This window comes from Anabas testudineus, chromosome 8 (genome assembly GCF_900324465.2).
Source record: "Anabas testudineus chromosome 8, fAnaTes1.2, whole genome shotgun sequence".
NCBI lineage: Eukaryota > Metazoa > Chordata > Actinopteri > Anabantiformes > Anabantidae > Anabas > Anabas testudineus.
Window position 1 is genome coordinate 7,714,529 of NC_046617.1, and position 25,118 is coordinate 7,739,646.

Genomic DNA, 25,118 nt, shown 5'->3' on the forward strand with positions numbered 1-25,118 from the left:
TGTCCAGTGTCCAGCCTGTGTAAAAACACAGTGGTTTGCACGTAGGGGCTGTAGCACTCAAACATGAAACCAGGTGGGGTGGGGGGGTTGAGAGGCTGTTTTCTGATGCAAACAGTGTCCCGCGATGCTCTGTGACTGAGACCTGTCCACTCTACTCTACTGTGATTGCTTGGCGGGGCAGAGGACTATTAGGAGACTATTAGTATGGTGGAGCATGAATCCTCTTAAGGTGCAGGCGTGTGTTTCTGTGTGGGCATGTGCAGCAAGTGCACGTGTACGTTTGCATTTACATGTCTGGGCACTTCACAAGAGCGCAACCATAACCACGACCGACCCACAAATCCAGAATATCAAAGACGATGGAGTGTATTTGAATTCAGTGAGTGCAGAGAGGGAAGGTATGATAATAAATTGTATCTGGACTGGATGGAGTTGGTATCCAGGTAACAAAAGCCCTTATCAGTTTCTTTAAGATCTGAAGTCCTGTGCCCAACATGATGTGGAAATAGATTACAGAGACACTAATTAGGGATTGAGTACAAACTATGTAATTAGTTTTTTTTCTGATATATTAAGCATACTGCACCGCGTACACGTATATGCTTTCAGTTTCAAATACAATTCAAATTTCCCCAGAATATCAGGGCGGAAAGCCTCTGAAATCACATTTACACCATAATGAGACACCAAAATCTCTAAAATCCCAGACTAATGAAATTTTCAGATGGGTTAGTAGGCTGACCCAAGATATCTATTTAATAATAGGCCAGGTTTGGGGGATGCATTAGTCATTTAAATGAAGAAATAATTTACTAAAATAGATTAAAGAGCAGAATTATATATGGAAGAGTACCCTCATTGCAGGATTTACAGTCTGCTTTAACATGACTGTCACTGCAGAGAAACTTGTATCACATTAGTTGCAGATGACTGATGAAATCTGACATTTAATAAAACCTCAGTATCAGTGTGGTTGTGTATATCATCAAATTGCTATACCACTCTAATCCTCATCAGTGATTTCAAAGTGTGAAGAAACGAGGCCGTGTGGTAGAGCTTCGACTTTGTCAACACCGTTGCTGAGGGGGATGATGTTGCGCGATGCAATATCTATGGCAGAGCAATACTACGCTTTGAGGTGTAACGTGTCATTGAGGAAAATGACTCATAATTATTACTCTACAGGATAAAATTGCAAACCTGATAGACTTCCTAATCACGACAAGGCGTCAGTGCCATCCGCCTCTCTTCTCTCTCTCTTGTTGTCTCTTCTTACGTGTTTCTCCAGACACTTTTCATACCTCAAGGTTATTTTTCTGGATGTCTATTTATCATTTTAAGCTTTGCACACCTTCCCCCGCCTCCTTGTGCCATGACTAGTTATTTTACCAATTGACTATTGTCCAGCTCCCCATTACTCATGCTGAAATGTCCTTTCCTTTCTGGGAAGCTCGCATACTCCTGAATTGCTTTTGTTCCTGGACAACCAAAAAGTTCATGCTTGCGGTAAAACATTCTGTCCATTAGCGATGATTGTTGCCTGCAGTTTCCAACCCCTGTGTGTGTGTCTGTGCATGTTTGACTCAATATGCTGCTCTCACAGATTTCACATTAACCTCAATCCTGCTTTCTTCCAAATTAGATTTATATTTTTCTGTCTTCTTCTGTTGACTTATTTGCTTCCCTTTCATCATCTCCGGCAAGGTTATCCTGAGGCAGGCAGCACTTTTATGGGAACAAGAGGGCGTGGAGGGAGGGTGGTGGAGGGCCTGGCTTTGCCTCCAGCCATGCCTTAATCGATCTTGTTTAAAGGGATGTTGTGAGCTGAATGTTTGAACCCATCCCCTCGTTAACAGTTGTCTGGGATTTAATTAAGAAGTAGAATGAATTTAATGTCAATTACATCTTAAAATGAACGGCAGTGCGAAGATGCACAACAAAGAAACCCAGAGTGGAAGTGTGGAGGAAATAAAGGAAGGAGGAGGCTAATTAGGGGATGGAGTTGTGTTCATGCATCATTCCAGTTGAAACATTTCCTTCCTCTCTCTCAACCCAATTTTCCACTCTGCTCTGTTTTCCTCCTCCTGTTTCTCTCTCTCTCTCTGCATGTATGTCTGCAAGAATTCTTTTGTCACATCTTTTCTTTGCCGCTGGCACACAGTATGGGTATGCAAATACCTTGTAAGAAAAACAGAGACTTCAGCATTGTTGACGCGCTCTTCCTACACGTGAAGTACAACCAGATATAAGACTGGACTCCGTTTCTCTACGATTGGAATAGTTTAAGTACGTCTGTGTACTTTATTGAGTTTTAGAATGTTGAAAACTACAGTAAATGTCATACCACCCGTACAGTATCATCCACATGACATAGGGCAACAAAACCATGAAGAACAAAAAAATAAAACAGACGACCTCCACTGCATGACCCACATTTAAATACAACTTTATTCACATCTCAGGACTCTTACCTTTTATCTCTCTCGCTCTTTCTTTATATATATAATTATATATATAAGTATATTTTTGACAGTCAGGTTTTGTTACTATTCTTTGTTGAGTAGGCCAGTGTTGTCTTGCAGGCTCTAAGGCCAAATATCCACATGCTTATTGGCACTAGATGGGTCAACAGTAAGGCTGCTGCTGTAACAACACCGTCCATCCCACAGCAACATCCCATACATCCCACAGTTTCTTAAAATTTGTCCAGCAGCCGTTTATTTATTTTTTTTAACTTTCCCTGGAGAGGCGGTTAGTGTGAAGTCTCTGTGAGAGTATTGCTGTAAATCAGGGAGGATTGGTAAGGAGCAGTGTGAGTGGCTTCTCCGCAGGTAGCCCAACATGTGTCCTTGTCTCTCCTACATCAGTACAGTGCTGTGGGCCCATGTTGCCCAGCTTTGATTCCAACATGTGTGAGTATCCAACTTCTGTCTGGATGCCCTGCAGGAGGGGGGGGAGAGGAGTATTGAGGTTACTGGGGCATATCTGTGTTGGGCATTATATTGGCATGTTCGCAAAAGGTTTCATGTCCTCACAATCCAGGGGCTTATGTAAGATGCTTTGAACAGAAGAGGGGAAAATACTGAAACCAGCACATCTTGACACTGTGCCTGTGCACGCGTTTGTTTGACAGGATCTTGATAGAGAGAGAAATAGATAGAAAAGAAGACAGGGGAGTTCTCACTGCTGATGTTCAGTTGGCTTGGTGTTAAGCTCAGAGAGATTAGCCAGCTCAGATCAGCGCTGTGCACAGGAGGGCAGGCGGGGCAGCGATGAGGAACTACCCACAGCAGGGTTCAACACCAGGGTAAGGGGAGTAGAGAAGGTATGGATGCTGAGGCCAGTCAGCCGGGTCACAGACGGGGGAGAGGACAACAGCGTGAAGACAGTGGGACATATGGCTGAGTAACGTGGATGTCTAGAGGGGAAAGGGGTAGAGAGAGCTGGTAGATGAGGAAATGGATAAACAGAGCAAAAAGGCAGTTGCTTTTTCTTCCTGGTTGATGCATTTTACACATGAGGCTTTGTAGCTTATCCAGCGTTATACAGGAACAGGACATTCAGACAAGTGCCAGGTGTTTAGTTTGAGTCACTGCCAAGTCATCATCTATACTGCATGGTCCACGGGGACTCTGTATGTAGAGTATGACTTAAAATAAATATTATAAACTGTAACAGTGATGTGGCAGAAAACAGAAGCTGTCTCTATATTCTTTCTAATGATGATTAATGGTATTCTCTTTAGGTAAATCCTCTCTGTGAGAATTCGTAAATGTCAGATACTCGCAGTTATAGACAAAACAGACCTATAAATGTCATCACGAAGCAGGGCACCTACACAGATACATAAAAAAAAAAAAACATCTGCGTTGATGAAACAATCATGGCAAGAGGAGACAGAAGTTTGACCTAGCCAGATGAACGGCCTTTATCTCTGCTGCAGGTGGCGTAGCAGTCTATCCCCCGCAGACCGCTGCCATTTGCTCCAGGCCGCGGGTGGATGTGGTCGCACATCGAGAGGAGCTACCCCCTTCTTTAGGAGTAAATTAAAAAACTGAGAGCTTTGATGTGCAGATTTCCACGTCTTTGTTACTATCTTTATCCCTTTGACTGTGTTTTCCCTCCTACTCCTGCTCTCTAAGCTCACACAGAGCAGCCAGCAGCATGTAGCACCCCACAGGAGGACAGCTTCATGGTGACCACTCACTTCTGCGTGGCTCCACCTGGGACATAGCTACACAGCTTCAACCAAGCGTTCGCGGGAACACATCTTGGCCGTACTTCTGATATCACAGCATATTATCATCAGACCGTGTATCTGATATCACCGTTTAATGACTCCTCACACCTGTCTTGTGACTGTTCATTGTTAATGAACCGAGAAGTCATTGTGTCCTCATAAGCAGGACAGCGGTAACCTCTCAGCACACAAAATGTCAGGATACCTAATTCATAGCTCCATTGTGCGCTGCTCTCCGCTGGTATTGTTTGTGAGAGCAACATGAGATGGGCCAGCCAGTGGCCATTTATCTTAATGAGAGCAGTTAACTCTGTGCTGAGCTTTGGCTGCTGGCTCCACGCAAAAAAACAATCCCCATGAACATCCTCTTATCCTCCTACCCATTGACTTGATTTCCAGGAATACATTTCGCCCTCTCGTTGAAACCTTAATTAGTTCTAAAGGAGATTAAATTATTTGTAATTATTATGATAATATTTTCATTTATTCAAGATAACGGGCTGACTTTAGTGAACACACTATTTGTCAGGAGAGAGCAATCTCCCTCACACAGTCAAAGTTATCAAGGCGTGAAATCAGGAATCCTGACGGCAACAAAATGTAATCTTTTTCATACAGAGGGGACAATAGAAGGAGCTGCATACTCTACATCTCCTTCTCCACTTTAATTAAAAGAGCTCACTGAATCTTTCCCTCTCTCACTCAACCATCTCTCCCTCTCTCTCTTTCTTAAGTACGGAGGGCCAATTCAATCTCTATGCAGAATCTCGTTATTTCCTTCGCACTGAACTTGTCTTAAGCCCTGGCCCCGAATCTTTGTTGAGAAATTGCTTTTTTTTTTTTTTTTGAGAATTTTATTATTTTTCTTCCGTCTCTCACAGATGTGGATGTAACGTAACTGAAGGATATACAGTGATTAGACTTTGCATGAGCATAAACATGCTGACAACGCCATGGTGGGCTGATTACGTGCGAGGATGTGGAGACGCTGTGAAATAAAATACGAAGAAGAATACGAGTACGAAGGTGCTTTAACTTTAAAAAAAAAAAAGCCCTTTGAAGAGACTTTAAGTTCAACCTGAATGACCCCGTGGTTGGTTGCTCTTTACATTCATCTGCACCTATGTGACAGAAAACAATGCTTTGTGTTCTCTCCAGAAGGTTTTGTATCATTATTGTTTTTGCATTTTCAGTGCACGATTTTTATCGCTCTACAGTGTTTGTAATAAAGTCTGAATTTGTACAGTCCACTAATTTTAAGTAAGTCATTTTGTACACTCTCCGGGGTGCTTTCACTGAAAATGCTGCCTTGTGACTTTGTAAAGGGTGATTGAAAGGACATTCAGACAACATTCACATGTGACTTGATGGAAAAGAGAAGTAGCTGGCAAGAAGTTGGCATTTGAAAACTAAATTGAGGTAAGGATGTGTTTGATTTCCACTACCACTCCAGTTAATGAATGCTCTTTTTATGCATTCCCAGTGCCTGCTTCTCTGCATACTGTAGTATTTGTTTTGCATATATGTTTTTACATCTTACAATAGTCAGGCTACAGTGAGGGTTCTTTTAAGGTGTCTCGCTGCCACTTTAGCATTAAGGACAATTGACAGCCCTGGTGTCCTCCTCATGTATTGCAGTCAATCTTTTCCTCTCCCCTCTCACCTCTCCTCCCCCCTACAAATCTTCTAGCCTGAGGGCAGGTAGGGCATCTCATTGTGGTAGTTGTAGTCTGGGCAAACCTTCTGCACAAGGCGGTAGTCTGTACTATAGAAGGAAATGTAGATACAAATAACCTTGAAAGGCTTGGAGCAAATCCAGGAGACGTGGCTCTGAATCTGCTCCTGGAAGCAGGTCTTGGATGGATCGTAGTTGCAAAGTGAGGTGCGCTTGCTCCTGTCTACTTTCTCATAGTCCACGCGGCAGTTGAAGATCTTGGAGTCCTTTGGGTAGACCACGCTCTGGCGCTCGAGGTCAAACTCCACTGCCTTGACAGGTGGCACCAGGCTGACTGAGATGTTGCCCTGGCCTGTGGAGTTGTGCCGGAAGTAGACGCTGAACGTGCCATTTCCATGGTCCACGATCTTGCCGGTGATCAACAGGTTAAGCCGCACTGTCTTGATATTGGAATAGAAGTCTCCCCAGCCAAACATCTTCTTGAACTTGCCGGTCTTAACAATGGGCCGCCGTTTGACCCTGGAGCTGGAGGTGTCGGGTTTGAGTAGATCGCTGCCCAGCATTTCCCAGAACTCCTGCTTAGAAAACTCCTGCTTGGAGAAAGGAACCGGGGAGCGGTAGGGCAGCTCCACAGAGGTGGCATTAGCAGCTCTGCTCTTACTGTGAAGCATCCAGCGGCTCAGAGGCGAGAGGGAAGCCTGCCCGCTCAGTAGGCCCATCGTCTTGGAGGAGTCATCGGAGGAACTCTTGGGGCTGGAGGAGTCGTCTTCTTGACCCAGGGCCACCTGGCAAGAGGAAGTGGAGGTTGCAGGAGAAAATGAAGAAAGAAAGGCAGTTATTAGCGAGGCAGAGAGAAACGTGGACAGAAACTAAATTAAAGGTTTAATCGATACTTAATTTACCATTCATACCTCTGGTGGTAGGAACAGTGACAGTGTATCAATGTTGTGAGTATATATATATATATATATATATATATATATATATATATATATATATATATATATATATATATATATATATATATATATATGTGTGTGTGTGTGTGTGTGTGTGTGTGTGTGTGTGTGTGTTTGTGTGTGTGTATGTATTTATACATATACATAAATAGTTGGAATTTTGCAGGTATTACCTTCTGTTTACCTCGGTTATGTGAGAAAATACTCCTTTATGTCTAGTTTTCACAGCGCTGATGTTATTCCCTGAGCTCACTAGTAATGGATTCATATGCCCCTGCTGAGCTAGTGGTGAGGCAACAGGGATCAAAGAACAGATAAAAAAAAAATCCACACCAAAACAGAATCCAAATAATGTGCATTACTGTGATCTTGGAAAGTGTAATCAATATTTGTGAGGGTGGACAAGGCTATAACTGTGTAAAACAATAAAGCTCATTAAGAAATGCTAGAGTAGAGTAGTTTCTCTGACAACAGAGACTGGAAGTTGATTTAAGTGTGTAGATGCACTAAAAGGAGCAGGATTCATGCCAGCAGTTATAAAACACTAATTTTTCAATTGCCAAAATATAATTCAAGGTGAGATCTTGATGTTTCCCTCTCAAGCAATCTCATATCCAGTGGAACTATGTCAGAAAAGGTCTCTTCAAGATCAGCTAATGAGAAAGAAATTGTTTTTGAACAAGCGAACTAAAAGTGGGAAGTAGGCTAAACTGTGTTTTCTGTTTTAAAGGGAGCTTTTTGCTTCTTAAGCATAGCGGTGTCTGAGTCTGAGTACAGGGGAAAACTATTATTGCCTTGAAAGATTTGGTTGGAGGATCAAAGTGTTTGAGGAAGGGGAGGTGGGCAAGCGGGAGGCTGAAGAATAAAGTGTAATGTCCAATTAAGACTTCCAGTGTTTTAATTAAAGGGAAAAAAATCTGTATCGGCACACACGCAAAGCTGTCAGATGTTAACATCAACTGAGGGGAGGGGAAGTGGAGTAAGGAGATAAGATAGTACTGCTGTGCTCAGCAGTAGCTTTGTGAAGTGTGTGTGAATGTGAGAGCAAAGTAATGGGTAATTATTCAACGATAATGATCTATTAACAGGTAGCTTCTGTCTAATGTGCCATGGACGTATCCAGCATTATTATGTCCTCTGGATTTGGCAGGGCAGTGCAGACACACACACACACACACACACACACACAAACATGAATTCTCTGAATGTTCAGTTGCTGTAAATGTGGACAATAAGTGATGCAAATGCAAACGAACAGTCGGGTAAGCTCGTGTATGTGTGCTCGCGCTACCCGGAGAGATTTTACAACGATGCATAATGCATGCATCCCAGTCTGTGCTCTGATCAATCTACTGTCTTGACTGCCAGGGCTTCCTTATACTGGCTTAGTCAGGATTATTAAGTCTGGCTCGTTTTTATTCTATTTTATGCAGGTTTTTCTAGCTTGCTCAGATTTGTTCACTTGCACCGCAGCCAGTCAGCGATATTGATTTTCTGTCTCTCTGAAAACGTGTATTTCCTTTCATAACAACGTGTATCGCATTTCAACTGCCTTGCGAGGATTCCCGCTGATGCGATTGTGGTCTGGTGTTTGGACTCGGAGAAGAGTCCCCTCTTCCCTTTATCTGGCTTTATTCCTATGGGGGTGTTAGAGGACGGACGCCCCCCTCCTCTAGTTACCTGTTTGCTGCTACGCTACGCTGCTGCTCAGATCCTTCATCCTCCCCACAGGGGCCCATAACAACCCTGACAAAGGCTCCTTCCTCTTGAATCAGATGTTTAAGAAGAACATACGTTTAGAAGAACTGACACAGTGATTTGAATATTTCCAAATGTGTTTTCAGAGTGGGAAGCTAAGGCCAGACAGAATTACTTTAATGACAAATAGCCCATACCCCATGACTCCCACTGAAGTACTAAGTTTGTTTGATTTCTTTTCTTCAATAAGCCAGTGGCTGCTGGGCACAGAGGGTAGCACTCTGTCTGCCTCCCCAGATAGCACTTAATAGCCCCTGCGGTGTCCTAGAAAAAGGCCCTTTAGGCTTCTTGGAAAATATGTCACTCTTGATTTCGACAAAACTGCCCTTTGGTTTTAAGATCCTGATCATTTCGTCAGCCCTGCTGCACGTCTACAGCGACTCTCAGATGGCTCCAACACTGAGCAAAAAACATTTTGAAGTGCGCTTTGTTGTAGCTTACATATCGAGCAAGGCATCCTCCCTCTCTTGCACATCTTCATTAGAGAGCCTGAAAGGCCAGGCTGCAGGAGGAGAGATGAAGTGAGCATTGTGCTATTGTTGAACAGAAGATTTAAGTGTCTGGCACTGCTGGAGGCGTCAGATTCAGTGTGGGGAATCATTGTCAAAGACAAATGTTAGAATAAGCTTAATATGGCTCTAGAAAAAAGGCAGATAAAACTAAGCCAGAGGTGTAATGATTACTGCAGTAAGTGAACATGGACAGTGCAGTTGTCCTAAACTCCAGGATACCTTTAAATATGTGAGTGTGTGTTTACTTTTGCAGGTAAAGGGTCTCATAATTAGCCAGTAGTATGGATTTACCTCTTACTTGCCTGCTTTCAAACACTAGGAGGTCTGGTGAATGATGCATCCTTAAGGTCACACATTACACAGCAGCACATACTGTAACATTTTTATTATTATTAAATACTGTAACAAGCTCAACTTTTTTTTACTACAATCTAAAAAACTGCATACTGCTACAACTCTCTTGCTCCTTTGCATTTAACTATCAAAGTATATGAAGTGTAAGATTTAACTATCAGCACACTTCTAACTTTGACTTATGCAAGGTAAGCAAGTTGAAACGGTGTAAAATAACCCTGGAGTTCACTGTTGTTCTCGCAGTGCCAAAAGATTAATGCGCCGCTTCACTTTGCTGGGATTTTTGTTCTTTTCTTTTTTATGTCTTTTCTTTTTTTTTTGTGCATTTTTAGCATGCACACCGTTTCATTAGCAGTCAAAGCATCATTAGATGATTCACCACAAATAATCTGTTGCAGTCTTACTGCTGGGATTTACCACAGCTGCAGATGTAATGTCAAAAAGTAATTGTTCAGTAGGTCATACTAAAATAAACATGTTAACACTTGTAACTCCAGCACAATGAATTGATGCTTTGAAAGACCAGAGCAAGTTTCCTTCAGAGTAAGTTTGTTTTGTCTCATGAAGCTTGGCAAGAGATATCCCAGCTTTAAGTACTGTAGGCAGTGTGGGCGATGGGCAATCAGTTCTTAGTGAGGGGGTGGAGGTTCAGGGTGATTTTGTCATTTGTCATGTGCACTAAGTGAGTCAGTGAAACGGCTGGAGAGGATGGGAGGTGGCTGCGGGCTCTGCCAGTGATTGTGAGTCATTCAGCCTCAGTGAGCACAGGCCCCAGACCTCTCTCCCAGCAGGGAGTGAGGGGAGGGGAGCGATCCTCCTCACTAGCCTGCCACCTACACAAGCAATAATCAGCCTGTTACTGCGACAGGTACACCGTTTTAACCCCTCTCCCCTGATGACAGAAGCGAACGATTGCCATAATACAGTGCAGATATCAGAGAGAAATAACTCTCAAAAGAAGCAGGGAACTGATGACAGACCAGCGTGTCAATTAAAGAAGTTGCATATTTTCCTAAAATTAGTTTCACACTTGAGTTTACACATTCAAATTTGGTTTCCTGATAATGAACATATGACAGTTTTGTTACATTCTCTGGTTCTGACTTCATTATTATTTTAATTATTATTATTACTATTAGTATTATTATTATTATTATTGTTGAAGTTAACCATGATAGAAATGTGCTACTATTTTACAGATCAAAGAAGTCATTTATAACAACAGCTATAATTAATTCTTGCTAACACACATGCTAACTATGACTTCTTTTGGCTGCAAACCCACCGTGCATTACATGTCAAACTGCATTTGTTTTTCATAGTGTAGCTACAGATTCAGATATTTGCCTGGTTGCTCAGTATCAGGATGTGTAAATTGTTTCCTAACAAGTTCCGTATCAGCTTAAAAGGTGATAAGGTGTCATGTTCACAGCTTGTTTGTTGCATATAGGAACTCCAGTGCAGGCTTTTATTTCTTTTTAATTGTTTTTACGGTAATGTACCTGTTTGGTAAATAATAATCTGTGGCTTTGTATGTTTAGGTTGCATACAACAGGTGTTTCAACACCAGTACAATGGCAATATGTAATACCACTTAAACGTTGAACATCTTTTGATCTGCAAACTCATCTAATTCATTTGATTAATAAATTTGGATTAAAGTGAACTGACTGACACTGAGAATCAGTGTGTCGATCCACCCTGCAGGGCGTGTGTTGTCCTGTGGAGCTGACAAATTCGATAAGCACTCCATCTTCATGTGGCCATTGAGTTGAAATCTTCATCTCTAATATGACATACATTATTAATTAAAGACCCAGACAGCTCATGGAAAGTGTTCATTATTGCTTTGTTCTGTTTTTTTTTTTTTTTCTGCCTCCTCTCCTCGTCTCTGGATGTAATAAGTTCACTACAGGAGATTTCTGTCTTACAGGATTACAATCAGAAAATGGCGGTGCCCTTATAGCTAATTATTGTTCTGGCTAGTGCAGGTCCAAGAAGTGGTGAGGAAGAGAAAGGTAATTTTACCAGAAACAAGTCATTTGATTCCTAATGAATAATTTACTTCTTCAGAGGGTCACTGTATCTGCAAGGAGTGAAGAAACTACAATGCACCAACTCTTTATTTTAAACTCTTTTCCTCGTCTATTCTTTCTTTTCTACCTCATCCTCCCACTTTCCCAGCAGTTCAGCTTCTGTGGTCTCAGCGGATTTGGGCTCATTTTGTATGCTCAGAGAGAAGCTGGGCTCTGAATTGGCTATCAAATTTTTACATTATAAGATATCGACAAGTTGGCGGTGCAGGGCGAGTGGAGAGGGGCAGTAGGGGACAGTTTCTCCCCTGGGACTGGAGAGCAAAGCATGGGCTGATGGGTCAGAGCTGATTAAAGCTGCTGCTATTCACACCTGTCTGGTATTAAGCTGGAAAGACTCTTCAATCGTCTGATGGACACGTGAAAACCTTTAACTGAATGTCAATCTATCAAAGCCTGTTGTCTAACTTAATGCTCCAGTCTTTCTGTTGGCTTTTGAGGACTTGTCCAGGCGCAGATACCTTAGGAGTTGCTATTTTGAATCTCCAGCAAAAAGGAGACAATGAATAATGCTCTCTTGTTCATTAATATGCTCTTGAGGAAAGCAGTTAAATTATAAAAGTGCTAAGTGGCCAAATCAGACTGTGGTTTTACTGCAGCTACCAGCTGGGAATGTGTGTAACTGTGTGAACAGGATTTGTTCACACTTCCAGCAGCCCGTACATGCAGTGACTCTCAGGATCTCAACATTATGCTGTGGTTACATCTAAAATACTTTATGGGCTGCATACGTACAAACTAGAAAACTTCAAAACCAGATTTTTCTGCACATACAGTACCAAACAGCCCGGACAGCGGTGACGGACCAAACTGATTAACCAGCAGGAGTCTTTTTTTTCTGTTTAGCAGCAGTTTTTAACAGATCAAACCAAATGTGAGCAGGGAACTGAAATCTGATCACAAGTGCTTACTTGTGAGACATCTGACACACATCTTCATAGGTGTGAACTGCAGTCCATCTCAACTGAATTACACACATCCTGGAAATGTCACTGGAGCAGCGACATTGTTCAGACTGCTGAATAACCTGCTCTGTCTCTGGAATGACAAGTGACTTCTACAACCGGGGGCAAATCGTACCCCACCTCCCTTCAACAAATCCAAACCACATCTGTTACTGTTCATTAGCTAAGATATAATATAAATATGTGTCGTGTTGGTTTCTTTTAATCACAAAGATAGTTTTTCCTCACTCGACCAAGGCTCAAGCCTAAGTTTGGTGCTAACTGCACCAAGTTGGTCCAGTTGCCTAAACTTATCCTTGAACTGCAGAGTCAGCAGTTGAGAAAATGCTTACACGTGTCATTTCTGAAACAGTCATATGTCACTTTTTAATGCACTGACACAAAATCTATTTTGCGCTTTAGGTTAGTGGACCTTTGACAAATAGGAAACACTACAGCTCTGAACAGGGTCACTGTGAAGTGGGGCATGAATAAGGACATAACTACTCAAACTGATGTTTCCTGCAGCAATAAAGGTTCAAATAATTGCCGTGCTATTCTACAGCGATTCATTCCGAATTCAATTCATAAGTCATTTTGCTCAGCGAAAATGTTCATATTATCTATTTATTGTACTTGAAATGCTCTTCTTTGAAGCTCAGCCAAATCCCCAGATCCCTGAGCACAGCTTTAATTGGAAACCCCCTTAAAAGACCCCCAGAGGGTCTCGTCTGGACACTACACTACTCTGACCCTGAAAATCACTGTACCATCGCTGGGCGGCACGCTGGTGAACTACACACTTGATGTTCATTCATGCGGAACAGGCTGTTTACAGATTGTGGGAGAATTCAGAATATAAATGGGTTTTTTTTCTACACGGTCTCATTCCAGCACGGTGGCCAGTGGCTGCCACGATGTGGTTGAACCTCAGAACCTGCAGCATGAGAAAAGTGTTGGTTTGCTTGACTGTTAAACAACGCTGACTGCCCGGTGTTCCCCCTTCAAATAAATCCACGTCCCCAGGTCCCACATCACCTTTTCTAATATTGTGGAATGCCTGCAGATCTTGAAACAATGAAAATTTTTATTCTATATTGACACTCTCCACAACAGTTTACATTTTCACAATTCAGTAAAACAACTTTTACTACAGTCAGTTTCAACACAAGCTCTATGAAATTAAAATGCCTTTTATGAATTTTCCCATCCTTTGTTATTCCTCCATGCGAAAGTCAAACGCATTTTTATCTGGATCCCCTGGGTGTTACACCCACTCATTCTACCCAAGGCTACAAGTCATTTTTCTTTTAACTGTGCAGTGTAATCCACAGAACCAGCAGACAAACCTACATATATTCTTCCAGGGTCTGCTCTGTCTCCCCTGCAGTCTCCCAGAGAGCAATGCCACAATAAATTGTGCTGGTTTTGAGCAGACAACGTATTCTGTCTCAGGAAAGCTGTGCGCTTCACTATGAAGGGCTGTCAGTGTGTCAGGGAGCATGCTTCCTCTCTGTCTGTCTCTCTCAGTCTTTCTCTGTCTGTGCAGTGGGGTGGCCTGAGGGGGGGTTGGAACGGGGTAAGAGGGTCCACCGCTGAGTTCCTCAATAGGTGGTCAGTGTGGCTGAAGTGTACCTTCGAGGTCCTTCATGCTGTGCATATTTAAGGATTGACAAATAAGAAACAGACCGTAATTTGTGCAAACCAACTAATGTGAAACCATAATAAGAAGTAGAAGAAGTTGAAACTGATGCTCAACATTTTTTCAAAGGATCTAGGAAACATTTGCAAAATAATTGGTATTTGAATTCCAAATTCTAAATCTGGTGTTTGAAGTTCATGAGTGTTTTCAAAATTATAATGTATAAATGCAACAATCTGCTGTTTGTGCAGCGAGAAACCCGTAGCACCTGCGAAACTTGTAAAATGTCAGGGCTGCAGCTATTTTAATTTTTTTTTCATTTTCATTCGATTAATTAAATCAGTAATTGTTTATTTTGTGTGATGCTGAAAAATAGTGAAAATACTAGTCCAGAAAAGTAAAACGATTCACATTAGTCCCATACATGACAAATACAAATAAATACCAACAATAATTGAAATGAAAAGATCATTTTCTTTCTCCAGTAACAGATATAAAAGCAAAATGATCATATTAACATCTAGTTTGACTAAGAGATATAACAAGACTCGCAAAGATGATTTAGTTTATACTGAAAGGAAGTTTCATTAATTTAGATCAAGCGTAAAATTATATTCATGTGAAAAGTGGAGTGATTTAGGGAAAATTGCAGAGGGAGAATGTGTCGTTTGATGAAGCAGTTTGAGTTCAATGCCCCGATCAAGGGCACTTCTGTTGACGGTTATTCAGCGATCATTGCTCACCTCACTCGTCTTTCACCGAGGATTCAGGATGTCACCCCCCAAATCAATAAAATGAATATTGAATAGTAGTTTATTAAATAATGTAGATATCTGATGTGGTTGATTGGATAATATTTCAGGTTTGATGGACTAGCTATTTTAGTGGGACAGACAACAGAAAAGTGCATATTGGTGTATGACTGATGATAAAGAAGCCATGGCCTGCTAATGGTTCCTCTGAAGTGACCCCCCACCCCCCCCCACCCCCCTCTTCTGATCCTTCCATCCTCACCGGGGGGGGGGGGGGGGAAAGCGCAGAACAGATGTCATCTGCACAATAAACTGTCTGCTTCCACTGTGGTGTAGCAGTCAAACCCTCCCTCACGATAGAAATTTGACAATTATGAATGAGTCTTGTGTTTGCGGTGCCTGTGTGGGATGTGAGGAGGAGAGAAGAAGCTTATGAGCTCTGACATCCAGATTGCAAAAATGATGGCAAAGAGGAAGACTCAAGAGAGTAAGGAAGCTTAAAAAAAATAAAAAAATAAAAAAAATCTGTATTCATTCTGCTTCTGCTGTCTCACATTTGTGTCTGCATTGGAATATATGCTGTATCAGTGAGTTGTATGAGTGACCGTGAGTTTTTTCTATTTGTTTCCTCAAGATAAAGGTGGATTTCTGCTTTGCTGGGGATGTATCTGGGTGGACAAGGTCAGCGACCCTGTGTGGAGGACAGGTATCTAATGGACATGGACGTCAGACTTTATGACAAGCCAAAATCCAGAAAGAAGTCTGATGTGGTTCGAATTAGCCTCAGACAGCCTGTGCTTTTTAACCGACACACCCAGGTTTGCACAGTGTGCGTTCATGCATTGTTGCACCGTGCTGTCTTGTGGTGTTCCGGGCAAACTACAAGCGATTTTTTACTCAGATTCAATCCTGTTTGTTGTCTCTGTTATGCTATGCTGAGATTCAAGTATGTCTTCTTTGTAATCGTGATCCCTTCTTTGTACGAGAGAGATTGTGGCTCTTTCAGCGTAAGAGCATAATTTGTTTTTAATTGACGTGCCTTGTTAAATAAGTGCGTCTGTCTTTGCCTATGGCAAAGTCAAATGGAGGTTGTTGTAGAAGTTTAGAAATGGAAAACACAGCAACCCTAGATCTTAATTTGCCGTGTTTTCTTTATGTTTTGAAATTACCTACAAGCACGCAGAAAGGACTGTGGCACCTTGGAATATGTATGAATGTCTTCACTGAAATTCAATCTGCAAAGAGCGACATTCTGTGCTCAGCCACAGAGGTGAAATTCACTTATCAAACATGATGGCCAGTGTCTGCTGAAAGCAATCAGAGGGAGAATAAAGCGGTCCTGTCTCTCATGGCCACAGAAAGGCTACCTGCGGCTCATCTATTCCAGAAAAATCTAGTGTGAAAGAGCAGCTTGTGAGAGCAATATGAGCGTCTGTGAAGAGTCGAGCTCCTGCGTCCCCGGCGAACTTTACCACGTGAAGGTTACAACGTGTGCAAGGTCAGAATTTCTTAATAAGTAAGCTCTTTTGTGGTTTGCGGACATTTGCAGCATGCTTGCTTATTGGGTGTGGGGTGAGTAACATTATAAAAAAATCTTACTCATTTCATACAACTGTTATTTTTTTATTTATTTTTTTTAAGTACTGAGTAAAACCTCTATGTGAAAAGTCTGGTGAGTTTTGTAGAACTGCAGGAGGAAAGAGTTCAATGGAGAGGTTCAATGCCCTGTTTGAGGGCACTTCTGTTGGTATTTATGCAGATTGTTGAATGAGGGAAGAGCACTTGTCGTTGTCTGCTTCACTCTCCCTAAAATTCACCGAGGATTCAGACAGTCAACCTCGGTGTGTGCGCTGTTCGGGCTCGCTGCTGCAGCCGTCATTATATATGGATCAACGTGCATTTTCTTGGATGATTCTGTGCAAGCGGAAGAGAAAATCTGTGATGACAGTCAATGTCAAAGGCAGATGTTTAAGTTATTCCCGTTTTAGCATTTCACTTTATCAACACCTCCTCTCACTTCCTCACATTTTCTTCATCTTAACACCGCCCTGTACCTGCTCTGCCTGTTTCCAGTGCGTCTTATCTTCTATAGGCATCTGTCTAGCCTCTGTTTACATTGTGAGCTCACTTCACCTTGCATCTGCTGCATCTGTTTAGTGACAAATGTCTCTACAGAGACTCCAACATTCACATTAGAGCTGAAATGTGTCGCCTCTCGACAAAGCAATAATCATCAATTCTCATAATGAACTAATCTTTATTTTTAAAGCGAGCAATGACAAACATTTGATGGTTTGAGCTTTTTAAATGTGATATTTTGATGCTTCCCCTTCTTTTACAGTACAGTAAACTCAATATCTATCTGGAAATGTCACAAATATAGTGTGTGGGAGATACAGGAGAGATTTTTACTACTTTAATGGTCAAATGACCACATGACAAAATAAAGAGATTAACTGATAATGAAAATAATACACAACAATTGACTGTAGCAACCACTGCATCAACTCGACCCTAAATATCAGACTAGACAAAATATTTCCCATCCCTTCATGTATACACATTTGCCACTTAATTAACTGAAATACATCCAGTCAGCTTGCTGAGAAAATGAAAAATAACTCCACAACGCGGCCAAAAATAAACACAATTTCTCAAGCAGTCAATTAAACAACTGAGATGCTTTATATTATTCATAAACCCTCCATTCAAATACGGAGAATAATTAACATTTAAAACACATCATTCATTTCATAAACAACAATCAGAGTGGCACTTTGTGTTAATAGTCAGCTATATTACTATCCATTTGCAAAACCTCCCTTGAGACCTAAACCCTCTATGAGAATTGTGGAGCTATTACGACGGAGAATCATCCAAATCGAATTTTTAATGCTTAGCAGGCTTATAACATTATTAATCACTGGTTCTGTTGCATAGTAAAAACTTACTTAATTTATTAATTATTCTATAATTTATCAATGTCACTGGGCTAATGAATTACCCAGGATCTCCTGCTGAGGGATGTCATGTACGTTTTTCATAGATACATGGTCTAGAGAGGAGGTGGGGGGGGCACCCAATTAATTTCATTATCACTAGTCACAGACCTTCTGGACTACAATAGGCTGTAGCCCTGCAGCTCACAAAACACTCCCAGAACCAAGACAGCACCGAAGTGAGGGGCTAAGCCTATTATCTCACACTCTTGTATCTAGATATACAATAGAAAAGGAGCACCCCCCCCCCCCCCCCGCCCATATTTTAAAGCAGCATGTGGTCTCTTCTTTTCTTAGATCTGCCTCAACTAAGTAATTCTGGGTGCGTTCAGTAATTTACAACCACTGTATTAGACCTCAAATCACCAAAAGGGCCATTACTTTCCTCTGAGCACCTGAATAGTACATTAATATGAAAACCACAAGGTCATCCTTGAAGAGACGCTGACACAAACGGGTGCATCAAACAGTCACTCCACCTCACTTGAATATTTCCACTTCCACTTTTTTTTTTCTTTTTGGAGCTTGCTCATTTTCATTTCCCCGGTCCTGCTATGAGTGAGCTGTACTCAGCCCAGGGGCTTCCGAGCAGAAGGATGTTTTCAAATTTCCTCTTGTGAATCACGAGCTGATTTCTCATTAAAGGCTGCTTTTTAATAAATCTGCAGGCATACTTGAAAGAGGAGTGGGTGATCCAAATGTGATTGTGAGGTTATGTAATGTTGGAAGCCTTCAGTGAGACTACAGAAACAGTTCAGGTTTACACATCTGGCGTGACCCTCGCCGGTGAGGGTCTTCGAAAAAGGTATCAGGCTCATTAAACTGTCTTAATTAAAAGTCAAACTTTTGTTTTTAATCACAGTTGAGCACAGAGGAGCCACTTTCTAAAAAGGAGCTGCTTGTAAAGTCTTCACATAGATCCTGGACATGAAGGACACCTTCCTCTGTCATAACTGATTTTCATCACATCATCATCATCAGCATCAACAAAAATCTGATCAAATCTGATGATGCGCCTAAGTTATGCATTTAAAGCCAGGTGTGTGCACTATCGGAGCCTAAACCCACATATTTTACACCTAAATGTCCTTCTGCTGGCCCTTTTCTATGCTGACTAGATTGAGTGAATTTATAACATGTGAGGAAAGTTTAGAAATCATTTTAAAATGTGTCTGCAAATCTTTGTTTGGTCTCTTTACTGGTTTTCGCAGGAAGCAGATGGTTACACCTGTCTGCACCGGCTTACGAGGGTGCACTTTTTGTTGCACGTAATAAGATGATAATTATTCGTTTGATGTGCATGTACCCAGCTCCACATTTGCACAGAGTAAACCCGCAGACTGGTGACGAACACCGGCGGCACGGCGCGCTCCGCACGAGTGTCCGCTGGGAATCGTGCACCTGATTGTTTTAATAATTACAAAGTATGTACAGAAATAAAATAAAACACACACACACACACACACACACACACACACACACACACACACACACACACACACACACACACACACACACAGTGAGTATTGTATAGCGGGAATTATCTGTGCATCATCACTCATTCGTCCTTACAGTCGCCTTCTCACGTGTCTGGCTGCCTAATTGTGAGTTTGGAAGTTTTTACATCGTGACGCAGGTACGAGGAGTAACCACGGACAGTAGGCCTACAAGGAGCAAGTTGAACAAAACTACAATGTGACTTTTCCCCCACTCCCACTATGATCTTACCAAACAAGCGGTTCCGTTTAGGAGGAGCAGGATGAAGCCGCGGTTGGGACGCATCATTCCGGCGCGTAAAACCTACAGTCTCGCTCCCCCTCTCTCCCCGGCAGTAAGAAAAAAAAAAAAGAAAAAGAAGAAACGAAAAAAAACTCCAGCACACGGGCTGTTCCTCCTTCAGGAAGATGCTTTCCCCCCGGCACCGGATCTGGCTCGGCTGACGCACGGTCCCATGTCCAAAGCAGGCTGAGGTGCCGCTTCCATAAACCTGAAAACGGGTTGGAAACCACTCAGAGGCCGCCTCTCTGGTCTTTTTCTCTTGTATTCGCCTATCCGGGGGTTTGAGTCACATTAGTTGTGGTATGAGAAATCCATGGAGATGCGTTAGGCTCTTATCATCCATGCAGAGAGAGAGAGAGAGACAGAAAAAAAAAAAGAGGACATCCCGGCTTGGAGTGAAATGGGTTGAATGGAAAGCGAGTAGATCATGTGTGGTCATCGGTGCCAGTGGAGATCCTGGAGGGATGGAGCTGCAGCCTCCTGCAGAAACTGAGCGATGCTGAGACTGGCAAGAGCGAACACACGTTTTAACAGTTTCTACTCTCCCTCTCTCTCCCTCTCTCCCTCTCTATCTGTGTGTCTCTCCCCCTTTTCCCTTCCCAACGAATCTCTTTTCTCCCCCCCCCCCCTTCTCCTTTCTTCTTCCCCCCCTCCAGATCTTTATCTCTCTCCATCTATCCAGCGCCTTCCCCCCTTTTCTCTCCACTTTCTCTCATCACATGCACTCAATTCATTTTGCATTCAATTAAATAAGAAACAATTAAAACAAATAACCAGTAGCTAAACAACAATAAACATCTGTTCTACTTGTATGAGTGCCTCTGTCTCCCTTTTAATCCTGTGCCAGTGTTTATGACATCGGTTTTTCAACCCACAACAGCCTGCCTCAGTAATCCACTGACAACTTTATGGGCATTTCTCATCGCCAAGCCTGTCATTAAATACAATCATCACTGTGGGTGGGTGAAAAATATTGATTTGGAAAAGACCGAGTCTGTTTTCACACCAAGCTTGTCACAACAAAAACATCTCCCATGTCACATGGTAACTGAGGATGTTGGAGCTGAGGCTTGCAGCTACGGGAATTCGTCACAAAGCCTCATCCTCATGCATGTTGTCACATTGTTCACGTTACAATCAGATTGTTTGTCCTCCCCGCAGGCCCGCCGGTGATCCAGAGACCTGCTGTAGAGTATCGACGTACACTGTGAGCACCAATGAACCACTGACCGTCACCTTAGTGGGGTGTGATTAATAAAGACTTTCCCCAGTAACGCACAGTTCATTAGGAGCAGGTTAATGGACTGAAATGCAGGGCATCACTACGCAGGTCCCCTGGCTCCCAATGACTCAATTTGTGCTAAATTAGACTTATAAATGATCTTTACTTGCTCTGTCCATCTCTTTGTCTTTCCATTACCCCCTTGTTCCTCTGCAGCTCTCATCCACCTGACTGGAAGCACAAGAGCAGACCTGGTCTGTGTTTCTTAGCCACAGTGTCAGAACCTTTTCTCTCTGTGTTATTTTGCTTGGATAATCCAATTTCAAACCTTTTGATCCGGTGTTTTTCTTTCTCTTCTTTCTTCTCTCTGCGCCTCCTCATGCTCTATGTGGTCTTATTTGCTTGTGTTGACTGAAAATTGGTAAATTGATCTCAGTGCAGGGGTTAATTGGCTTGACAGGCCCAAATGCTTGAGGGACCCGACCCCTGAAGGTGCCGAGGTGTCACCAGAGGAGACGAGACCCTGTCAGTCCAGTGTGACATCAAAGAGTGTGGCTGTAGGAACGTCTTTAGCGATCTGACTGCGTGCACACGTACAGATTCACTGCTCATTATAATGCAGGAGAAGCTCGTGAACGATGGGAATGAGCTCATCGACTTGGGAGGTTGCTTGATCTCGCTCTCTCTCTCTTTCTCTTTCTTTTTATTAGATGATTTCAGACGCTAAAAGTGTCTCTGTATAATTCGAGCCAGCCTCTTCAGTTGCCCAGGGTATCTGGGAGCTCTCTGGGAGAGGAAACAGCAACCTATAAAGGGAAATCCGCTCCCCGGCCCACAGTCTGAAGAAACAGCAACCATAATAAAACGCCTTTTAAAACGGAGCACGTTCATTCATACACACTCTTTCACTCCTGCACATAATTATAGGGCCATAACTCAGTCTGTTATACTCTCTGGGGAGCAACCAGACAAGCGGCTGCTATTTTTTCCTCACTTGAAAATAAATAAATAAATGAAAGAAAGCATTGTGGATGCTAAGATACCCATCATTTGACACCCAGGATCGACTTATCTTAATGTTGTTTCACAGATGACTCACATCAGCATGACAAATAGGAATGCGTGTTTGTGTATTTCCTTTTTATTCTGCTCTCCTGCCAAACTCCAACAATTGTGCTCAATCATTGCATTGCTTGACACGTAATCCTATTTCACAGTATAATTCAGTTTGAATGAGGAGCTGCAGGCAACAGACAGCCTGGTGACATGTCACAGACCCGGGCTGCGTGCTTTATGCGTGAGTATTGGCTGCCCTCTGCTGTCGTTTTTCAATTCTGCAGCCCCAGCATGACAGCCAAGCTTAAATCATAGAAGGAACAGCGAGGTCACTTAAGGGGTTAATTCATCCAAATGTCAAACAGCTGCTTTGCTACTTAAATGTAGTGGTGTGCAGTAATTTCTGGTTTTATTTTTCCATGTTTCTGAGATTTCTTCTTCCAACGCCCATAAACAAGAAAGTTAATAGAGTCTAGTTTGTGCATTAAATAAAATTTAGCCATCCTTCTCCAGAGACAGAGTCCATTTACTTGGAGTTGTCAAAGTGAATGGACATCTTGTGGGAGTGCAATAGTCCTGTACCCTAAACTACATAGCTACAGGTGAGGATAAAATGCCAATGTGTCAACATCAGAAGAAAGAAAACACATTTAACATGCTAATTAGATGCTATTTGCATTTTAGTGGAAAGCACTAAATGGATTAATAACAACAATAATAATTATTATTATTTTTAAATCACGCATCATCCATCATTTAGCTTTTTCATTGAGTGTGTTTTAATTTAAAAACACAGAAGAGAGAAATAGATGAACTGACCCTTTAAGTAACCCAAAGGCATCTTGTACCCACAGAAAACTTTAAACTTTAACTGTTCAACTAAAATTTTCCTTTGTTCGTATTTTTGATAATGATGTAAATCATATTTATGTTCATAAACTGATCTCGCTGTGTACAGATGTGTTTGTTGAAATTTCAAGTGCAGCATGTCTGAGCAATAATCCTGAGCTCTTTCAGCCACTAGGGGGAGCTGTAATCAAAGGAAACCCCTTGAAGTCTCCAAATACTCCTGATAGTCTTTTGACTCCACAAAGATCAATCTATCAAAAATGGTAGACTGATGTATGACGTCATGAAGAAAGTGCTGTGTCCGTGTGCCAGTTAGCCTTTCTTGTGTTAAGCCCATTAGTTTAAAGCAGAGCATCAATTTCTGGCTGGTGCTCCTGGTTCTGCAAACTGAAGCTCCAAGTCTGGCACATATCCGGATCTCTACGTTGTTTCACTGGGAGTGGATCTGATGCACCATCTGTATGTTGAAAGAACAGAATGCCACATTAACAAGAAGCAGAGGGGGGATTTCACTGTAAAGAAATGTCAGATCAACACCATCAGTTACTGTCTTTTTCCTACCACTGATTTCCTCAGTCTATATCTTTAATCTACAGAGATAGAAACACAGAAAGGCACTTCAAGCTAACAATGGACTGATTGAATCTCCACCAGCTGCTCTGTGTATTCAGCCATCATGTCCTCTGGTGATCAATGTTTTTCTCGAGAATGGGACAGGGCACAAGATAAGAGACAGGTCAGGAAGGAAGTAGGAGTGATGACAGATGCTGGCACTAGGAATGCAGGGGATAGAGGGATGAAGGGAGGTTTCAGTGCGGATTGACGGATGAAAAGAGGTCTGTATGGATGGCAGAGAATCAAATCTTCAGCTCTGGGGAGGTCCAAACACTGAGGAGCCAATAATGCTGCACAGATCCTCTTTTCTTTATGTTTCTCTTTTTTCCCAAAGACAATGAAGACAGTCCATAGTCTTCCATTCATTAGACAGATTTCATATCAACCATTTTATCAAATGGCTTCTGCATTTTTATCCCTGTGTATATTTTCACTGTCTTGTTTCCACTCAAAATATTTTCCCAAGCTCAACGTGCTCTGTCCAGCTTTGCTTTCAGATCTGATGTAAACTTTAATTGCACCACAGAGGGTTAGTTGAGTTACAGGAGGGAAGTGATACACGTTTGGGACTTTTCACTTTTCTAATTTGCAGTCTCTTTTTTTTTTTTTTCGTTATTGAAGGGGAGTGGATTACTTCCAGACAAAGAAAATCCGACACAGAGGCTGGTTCCATCTAAAATGTTCTTCCAAATCCTATCAGCCACGCTAGTGGTGTGGCTGTAGGGGAGGATTGTTGGCTGGTCCGTCTGTCCGACACACACTTTGGTCCACAGTGAAATATTTGCACAACTAGTGCATAGCTTGTTATACTATTTGGAACAAACTCTCCTCAGGGACCAAATACTTTCTCCTTCAACTTTTCATCTATCACCACAAACAGGTCAAACATTTGGGTTAATAAATTAACATTTTTAAAAGAAAACTGTGTTTCACATCAAACATCAACATTAAAATATTCAATAGTAGATGGTGCTGATCAATATTTATGGCTACATACAGTTAAATGTTGTTTTTGTATTTCAAGCTTTCTTTTCTCCAGTGCGATATTAACTACATATCTTTATCATGATGGTCAGACCCTGTAGATTAGACAGCGTTTTCACTGTATGTAAGTATGTGCTCACGTAGAAAGGTGAAGCTTCTCATGGTGAACTCTCTCAGTTATATCTCATAATATTGTGAAGATAGGGAGAGTGACATGATCACAATATTATTGAAGGAGCAGCATCCAAGGACCTACTGGCTCGAGGGAAAGGAAGACATATGTTCATATGGTGACAATATTAGTTGTAGCTAACATGACGTAGTTTGATACCACTCTTAGGCCACTTTACATTTTCCCCCCACTAGTGGTTTGAAGCAATGTTGCCTCTGTTTCATTAATTGAACCACGTAGCGAGCATTATTACATCTATAGAATATTATTAAGGTTTCCTCTAGCCACTCTATATTCAGTGTGGATTTTGCTGTTTTCAGATGGTTAAGCTAAATTATTTCTTTCTCAGAAAGTAAAGAAAAGAAAAGCATAAAGAGTTGCGTATTCCTCTGTGGGCCTTTTAGGCTCCTAAAACCTAATTGGAAAATGTAAAAAATGCTTTGTCAAGATTGAAACCAGGCTGCTGCACTAGGTTTGTGCCAAACAACATCGCAACGCTCTAACTACATGACA

At 42.0% G+C, this 25,118-nt stretch overlaps 1 protein-coding gene across 2 annotated transcripts; it reads right to left on the reverse strand.

Moving 5' to 3' along the window:
• Positions 1-2,465: 2,465 nt before the first annotated feature.
• On the reverse strand, positions 2,466-20,195 carry LOC113172981 (neurexophilin-1). Of its 2 annotated transcripts, XR_003299805.1 has the most exons (3): positions 19,657-20,195; positions 3,185-6,700; positions 2,466-2,940 (listed from the first exon to the last, which is right to left on the reverse strand). XR_003299805.1 is itself a non-coding variant. In XM_026376190.1 (2 exons), exons 1-2 carry the CDS (start codon positions 19,711-19,713, stop codon positions 5,927-5,929), a joined length of 831 nt encoding a protein of 276 aa, XP_026231975.1. In that variant the 5' UTR covers positions 19,714-20,195; the 3' UTR covers positions 2,466-5,926. The 2 variants fall into 2 exon arrangements, 1 of the variants encoding a protein (XP_026231975.1); XM_026376190.1 differs by having other exon boundaries at positions 2,466-6,700.
• Positions 20,196-25,118: the final 4,923 nt, after the last annotated feature.